Source organism: Meleagris gallopavo, chromosome 2, assembly GCF_000146605.3.
Source record: "Meleagris gallopavo isolate NT-WF06-2002-E0010 breed Aviagen turkey brand Nicholas breeding stock chromosome 2, Turkey_5.1, whole genome shotgun sequence".
NCBI lineage: Eukaryota > Metazoa > Chordata > Aves > Galliformes > Phasianidae > Meleagris > Meleagris gallopavo.
Genome location: NC_015012.2, coordinates 62,635,837 through 62,643,628, shown reverse-complemented (window position 1 = coordinate 62,643,628; position 7,792 = coordinate 62,635,837). Strand labels below are relative to the sequence as shown.

The 7,792-nt window shown below is 34.4% G+C and overlaps 1 protein-coding gene across 1 annotated transcript; it reads right to left on the bottom strand.

Annotated features, from left to right (window-relative positions):
- Positions 1–18: 18 nt before the first annotated feature.
- LOC104909830 (protein FAM184A-like) lies at positions 19–4,772 on the bottom strand. The gene is made up of 3 exons (XM_019613031.2): positions 4,622–4,772; positions 2,212–2,396; positions 19–1,712 (listed from the first exon to the last, which is right to left on the bottom strand). Exons 1-3 carry the CDS (start codon positions 4,658–4,660, stop codon positions 1,562–1,564), a joined length of 375 nt encoding a protein of 124 aa, XP_019468576.1. The 5' UTR covers positions 4,661–4,772; the 3' UTR covers positions 19–1,561.
- Positions 4,773–7,792: the final 3,020 nt, after the last annotated feature.

The following is a 7,792-nucleotide window of genomic DNA, read 5'->3' as shown; positions in this document are numbered from 1 at the left end:
AAAAAAGGAAACCCAAAATGCTTAGTGGGAAAGCATTAAAGGAGAGAAGTGAAATAAGCAGACTGAGATGAATTGCACAAGTAACTGCATAAATCTCCTTGTTTCTTCTTAAAGAACAAATTTTGAAGGCACCTGATGATTTCAAATAGCTGCATGCATTTCTGAAACAAACGATGTTCATAACACTAAACATTGCTCAAAAGGAAACCACTAAAATACTAGTCTCACATATTCTGCTTTCATATAGTTCAGTATACCAAGTTTCAGAAGAGACTCAGATGAAAAAAATATTCCTGAGAAAAACCAATGAATTTAAGGTGTCCAGACAGCTCAAACTTAATTCCACAAGACACTGAAGTGACCATTTTTCAATTTAGGTGGCTAATTTCTCCTCAGAAAGAGCTTCATAATTCTGACTTTGAGTTGCTTCTGAAAGCACAGTGCACCTTAGGTTATATTTATAACCTTCAAATAACCTGTACATAATTTGATGGGATTATGTAATCTATTTATATAATACATTATGAATGTGAAAAAAACCCTTTTTATTTGCAGAAAATGTGTTTGACTCAGCATAACAAAAATATGCTCAGATGGCTTAATTTTTGGGCATACATTTTATGCTAGGTTAAGTTGTTGTATACAGATGCCCAGAGTGTAACATAGTTATGCACAATTCACAGAACTGTGCCATATGTGTACAAAGGAACAAGAAGCAGAATTTCCTACAGTTTCCGAGTGCTCACAGTGTTAAGACAGAATTAGATTAACTTATGCTTTACTGGCCATTATTAGTTGATATTTACGTAGAAAAGTTTTCTATCATATACTTGGAACCAATTACTTTCTCTACCGTACATGTTGTGCTGCAAATCCAAAATCTCTCACTGACCATTTTTTTTGGAAAGTTCTCAATGTCTTTTGGAGCCCTAGCCAGAAATCTGAGGTTACAGACCAAACAGGTTACATCACAGACAGGGAAGAAGAATGAAGTACGTGGAAGACAGGAAGACTGACTAGACGACATATAACTACACCACTTCTCCTCAGACTTGCTCCAACCACAAGTGGCATTTTGTCTCAGAGGCACTCTTTAGTATTACATTAAGCTTGTATAATCAATTTCAGTAGTTAATTTTCCCTATGTTAGCAAACCTGAAAATGTTTGTGTTACTCACTTTGTATAATCACACTTAACTAATTACTACTGTACTACTTTGTAAGCTTGCCGAAGAAACTTTCGTATTCTCAAAAAACTTACATTAATGTTTGAAAGAAACTCAAAACACTTGAAATCACACTTTACCCAACATTTTAAGAACTGCACAGACCTAATAGTTTTCCTACTTCAATTTTTTTTCTCAAATCATTAAAAATGGTCTTGCTAAACTATCCTAAAGCTTGCAAGAATTGTGCCAACAAATGCAACATTAGGCCCCATATTCGAGTGAGTTTTTTGCACCTCTGTACCTCTGCAACATCTTCAGTAACTTATTGACATCAAATGAACTAATGTTGACTCAAACGCAGCTACATACAAACTTTTTTAATGCAACAAAACTTACGAAACTTGTAAAGCTGAATTAATTTCCTTGAGCAGCTCTTGGGTCTTATTAAAATCTGCCAGCATGCTTTGTTTCTCTCTGATGTGATCTGCTGTCAAGACATCCAGCTCTTTCTCATGTTTCTTGCTTAAATCTTGCTCATGCATCCTGTTTAATTTATTTTTTGTTAAAAAAAAGAGTTATTCTAAAATCAGACTGCTTTGTTCATCATGATTTTCTGCCACTCTTTTAATGGCTTTTACACAATACCAGACAACACACAAAGGAACTACTGATTCATCAAAACCCACTACTTACTGTCCTCCAATCTCCTAGCTTATTTCATTGAAAATGCATCTCCTTTAATGCTTTTTAAAATAAACAGACATAATGAATTAAAAAAACAACAACTGGACAACAACAACAAAAACACTTAAGTGGATTGTTACTAAAATGCACCAAAATGCGTTACTCAAATGCAGCTTAACTGTATAGCAATATTTGCTAACTGTACCAGTACTGAGCATAGCCTTTCTGAATGAAAAATGACAATAAATATCATCACTTGATTAAAATGATAAATTAAAAGCTGCAAATGGTGAGGTGTCTCACGGAAAACAATACATTAGACAATACACGTTTCAATTTGGAGTGGAAAAAATCATACCTGATCTGTTGGTTAGATTCACTGCGTATTCTAAGGACTTCTTTCCCTTTAAACTCTAGTTCCTTGGTCAATGCACTTATATTGTCATGAAGATGCAGAATCTCTTTGTCCAGTTCAGCTATATGATGGTCTCGATGTCTCAGTTCATCTTGTAAATCTGATATTCGGCATAAAAATTCTTTCTCCTGTAAGTAGCAGCAAAAAGTATTTTAATAGAGTTGCCTCTCAGAAGCACAACACTTGTTTGTGGAAGACAATAGCTGACCAAAATTTTCCATACAACACTTAATTCTTTTCTATTGCATGCAAGTACAAATAATGAAGAAATCAAAATTAGACAACATAAAAAACTGCTCTGTGAGAGAATTTAAAAAACTGTAATTGCCACTAAAGTTTGTGTTCGTTACATTTTCCTTTTGCCCATGAACACAACAAAAACAAATATAACTAAGAGTGACAGGGCTGGCATTTAGCAATTTCTACCTCTACAATATGGGTAAAATCATAACTGATTTTCTCTTTACAAAACCATACTGAAGAACAAAATAGCATAAGATGTGCGCCCTCTGCCAATGAAGACAATGATTCAGAAATTTAATATCTAATGTATATATAAATGCAACAGTCATAAATGTTTTACAGCTCAATACACGCCAAATTACCCATCTAGGTAAGATACTTGCCTAGACATAAAATGTGTGTTGGTATGTGTTTGTTTTTTTACTTTCTCAGTGCAAAATATCACTTCTACATTATGTAATATTTACATTGTGTCCAATAAATTAATAAAAGTCATTATATTTACACAACAAATTCCTATACAGCTAACATCTGAGAAGCTCTTCTAGATCCTATCCCAATGGTTTTGATAATGATTCTCCTCAGTTTAGAAACAATCTGTAATAACATTAATCTTTTTTAGGGTTTCCCATTTCCATCCATTTCACTTCTTAGTTTCACAATAATTAAGCACCATATCGTTTGTAAAGATAGAAAAGCTGAGGAGATTTCAAAGTAGTTTCATGCATAATTGTGTTTTGCGTCTTCACACATCCAGGAAATACAAATATATCCTAACGCACAAATTTTACTGTATATCCTTAAAGATAAAACTTTAAAAATAACTCTCTTCCTCCCTACAAAAAGACTATATGAAAGTTACAAGAAAAAGCAGTGGAAAAGTTATGTCCACATATTCAAGTATTTCAAAAATTAAGAAATATAATCACCCTGTTTTGACTTCTATGTGTCTAGTTCAGCTCTGATCCTGTAAACTGATGGGTAACTCAACACATGAAAACACAACTGGTTGCTTTGTCCTTAGTACAACTAAAGCATGTGCTTAGCAGCTTGCTGTGCTGAGGTCTAAAATACTAGGCATTGGTTGGATCAAACACGAGCTCTTGAACTTTACTTTGTTTCTTACACATTTAGGTGTCTCAAGGCTTCAACACAGTACACTGAAATTACATCCTACTAAACCCTCAATGTTTTCTTTCATGGCTGACAGCACTACATTTTTGTTTGTAGTGCTCATGCATTAAAACCCACAGGGAAGAAGTAAAAAATAAAAGGCTCATCCTTGAGCATCTTTGTTTTTCTATACAACTAGAACTGCTTCCTATAACAACATACTTTAAAAGCATGACACATCTCTGGTACTGGGCTATTGGGAAATAAATTCTGAAATGCCTATTCTATATTCAAATAAATAAGTGACATTTTCATTTTGTTATTTTCAGGAATCTGCCTTCTTTTCAATACAGATGAAGCTTTGAATTTTAATTATGAGTGGAAAAAAACTGATTCTGCACAAAGTAACAAAAAAGACAGATAAAAGTGAAGGATTCAGTTTGCTGCTGATAGCAGTGGTAGCCCATAATGGATTTGGGGTTTTAGTTTCTATATAAGAAACAAGTTGGAAGTAGTTAGATTTCTTAAGAAACTAATTTATCTTTTCCAGGCTGGCTCCTGAAAATAAAAGATATTTGAAGTTTGAATCAATCGTTTGGCAATAAGCAATCACTTCTTAACCATATCACGTTAGGAGAGAGAAATAGCTTTTCCTTTTTAAGTCCTGCTGGCTGCTGAGGATGAGTAGAATTTTGTGAGAATCAGCAGTTTCCTCCCAAGGAAATTCAGTGTGCTCTCAGATGGCTGCACAACTCTAAAAGGAAACTGCCCAGATATGGCAGCCTTTATGAGGCTTCTAACAAAGTTTGCTGAAGTAAGAAAAAGCTAAGCAAGAAAGTTCAGGTGAACAAGTAAGGATGCATTACCCACTGGTTGGTGCTGACTGACTCTGAAAGATTAAATTCCACCTTACGTTTGACGAGTTACTGCCTCCAGCTAATAGATAACAAATACCGATTATATAGTTTTATAGAAAATCGCCAGAAGTGCCTCCTACCTGTCGTCTGCCAAGTTCTATGCTTCTTTCAAGTTCCATTTTAGCAGCTACCAGTTCCTGCTGATGGTTGTGCCTTAGTTGGTCAATTGCTGCCGCATGTTGATGATTTAGCTCTGAGCGCAAGGAAGCTAGTTACCATGAACAAAAAGAAATGTTTATTTTGCAAATGCTATTTGTTAATTAACAGTAACAGTCAAGCTCCTTCAAGTACTGCTGCTAACCCAAAACACACTGCTTATATTAGCCACCTGAAATTTCTGTTGAAGAGGTTGAACTCACGAGCTCTGCAACCACAAAGTTTTAGACAGTCACATTTATTTGGTACTAAAATACAAGTTATTAGAAGATAGCTTAGAATTATGAGTTCCGTATCAAAAGATGGTAGATTATCCATCTCCAAAAGCATGGCCTATGATGTAAAATATTTATGGCCAGAACTGAAAACAGGACCTACTTTTCCAAGTGCAAATACTTGTGTATTTGCTGTTACTTATGCATAGGTAACAGAACAATCATTCATTTTTGCATATGGGTTTTATTATGTACATACTCAATCACTTAGACCTACAGATATTGAAAACTCCTGTAAAGGGAAGCTTGTAAGGACTTTTAAAAGAGCAAGTCTCCAAATAAGATCTATAATGAAATCTTATTTGTACACATCACTATTTGCTTTGTTCTGATACTTTAATACAGGTTTGTCAGGATTAAGAGGAAAAAATCTAATTGGAGAAAAGTTCTATCTGCCACCACTGACATTGCATACATCAGATTATTAACAATATCTACATTAACAATTTCCAGATGTCATTTACTTTCATGTTACATATTCCTTGTCATTAATTTATATCTTTCAGATATTTCGTGATGACAGAATGTTTTTTTATACCTTAGTAATTACTCTCCACTTATCTGGATTTTTCACTGTCATGGATTAAACTAGATGGAGAGAGAGATTTAGGATTTCTTTTTCTGGATTCTAAGAGAATTATTTTCTCTACCTTAGTGACATCCATGGCTAGAAACATGCTAAGCTTTTACTGTCAATCAGAAGCAAGAATGAAATGCTATTTTTCAGAGTAATGCTTGCCTTTCTAATTATTTATTGCTCTGTTTCAGAAAAAAATCTCTTTGCATCAGCTTCCCCTGCCCTATGCAGAATTTGGATATAATCCTCAACTCAAATCTTCTCATTCAATTCACATATTTTTGAAATTCCTATATTTATAAAATTCCCATATTTTTAAAATTTGTACTTTGCTGGTAAGATACACATCAATTGCCTTTTAAAACATTTTGAGACTCTCTGCTTACTTAACAACCCAACAAACTCAAGCACTTGTTATGGTTCTTTTCTGGATCAGTTACTATGATAATATTAATGTGTGTCTATTACATATGAACCAAATTCAGTTAGGACCTGTAAGATTTAATTGCTGTTTTGTAAATCATCATCAACTCAAATAAATTCTACCGGTTTCAGTGGGCTCTGAAATAAGCCCCCATATAATAAACAGTTACTAACATAACATTCAAGTCAGATTCAGGCAGAACTTAGACCAAAGTTTCCTTTATTTAGTTTACACTTCTATTCTCAACAGTAAAATTCCACCTATACAAACTCAGCCACATGGGAAGCACAATTCACAGACATGCAGATGCCCCATCCCTGGAGCTGTACAAGGCCAGGATGGACGTGGCCCCAGGCAACCTGATCTAGTACGTCATCTAGTGCTTGGTAAATGAAGTGGAAAAGATGCTGAACTAGTATAAGAAGACAGATTTCTGGCAACGAAGACAAGCTCTCCTGGCAGTAGTGAAATTTTATTCTGATGTGCATTGTACAAGGTAAGATATTCATTTCTCAGAGAAGAATTGTTTGTATCTAGCTACAAAAAAACAACAAACAAAAAAAAAAAAAACCAACAAAATCCACAGCATTCCCACTGATAACTGATTGACACATAACACCGACAGAGAAAGCTGGGGTTAGACAGAAAACGTCAGTGAAATGTCACAGGCCTTTGAAAAATGTATCTTTCTACATATATTTAATTATTTTACAGCTTATATGTCCTGTTTTTGGCTGCTGTTGGGAAATAATAATAATAATAAAAAAAATCTATGCATGCATTTCATGCTCTTACATTTTCTCTGCAGTGTTTCCAAAATTTTATTTTTCCTTCCTGTGTGAAAAGGAAAATAATTTCTGTACATTTACCTCACTTATCTTATTTGCAGTGATGCCATCTTTTTCTTTTTTCACATTACCCTTGTCATTTCTACGTTCCAGACTACTAAAATGCCATAGCAGATATCCTGTCTTCTCTTCCGTGTTTCCTACCTTGCTCAGGAGTCTTTTTGTCTTTCACATCGATACTGAGTATCATGCCATCTTTTCTACTTTCATGAAATTTCTTCCCAGATTTTTCCACCCTCTCCATTTTATGTTATAGCACCATTTGTACCCTTAAATCTTTACGTGTCATAGACATCTATTTTCCTCCATAAAACCTTTCCTACATGTGAAACTCCTAAAGTCTGTCCAACCAGGACATCTTCCTTGCCTCATTCCAATTCCTTTCCAAAACTGATTTGTGCTGCTTTGTTAGCAGAAAAAGTGTGCATGCATGTATGTGTGGCAGGGGAGACTCCTTAAAGTACAGATCTAGCAAAAAATGCAAAACTATACAGAGTATTCAAGTGGAGTAAAAAGTATGGTACTTTTCACTATCTTATTACATTATCATCTATGTACATCTATCTTGCGTATGTTAAGATTGAGACTGTGTTCAAACGTAATTTGCTTGTGAAAACCCTGTTTCATTTCTGGAACAAAAAATAGCATTTCATGTACATTATTGAGAAAATAAACAAGGAACAAACACTGTTTTCCTATGGTTTTGTCTTATTTATTGCGTCATATTCCTTAAACTGGCTGAAGCATTGCATCCTTCCAAGCACAGCAGTACAAAATACAATCTAATTTCAAATTCAATGTATCAATGAATTCACTAATCAGTGTATTGCCCTAGTATTTTTTTACTTCAGAGATGGAGTGTTAGGGTTCATACTCCTAAAAATCAGTGCACACAGAAATCAACTACCCTGTCATTTTATTCCTTTAATTTTCCACAAAATACATCATGAAATTCAGTTGCTTAATCCTTA

Excerpts from the sequence above, each read along its gene's own strand:
- LOC104909830 (XM_019613031.2), bottom strand. The coding sequence starts at position 4,660 with ATGGAACTTGAAAGAAGCATAGAACTTGGCAGACGACAG. Across the intron at positions 2,397-4,621 it reads TAGAACTTGGCAGACGACAG|GAGAAAGAATTTTTATGCCG; the intron begins GTAGGAGGCACT and ends TGCTACTTACAG. Across the intron at positions 1,713-2,211 it reads GAATCTAACCAACAGATCAG|GATGCATGAGCAAGATTTAA; the intron begins GTATGATTTTTT and ends TAAATTAAACAG.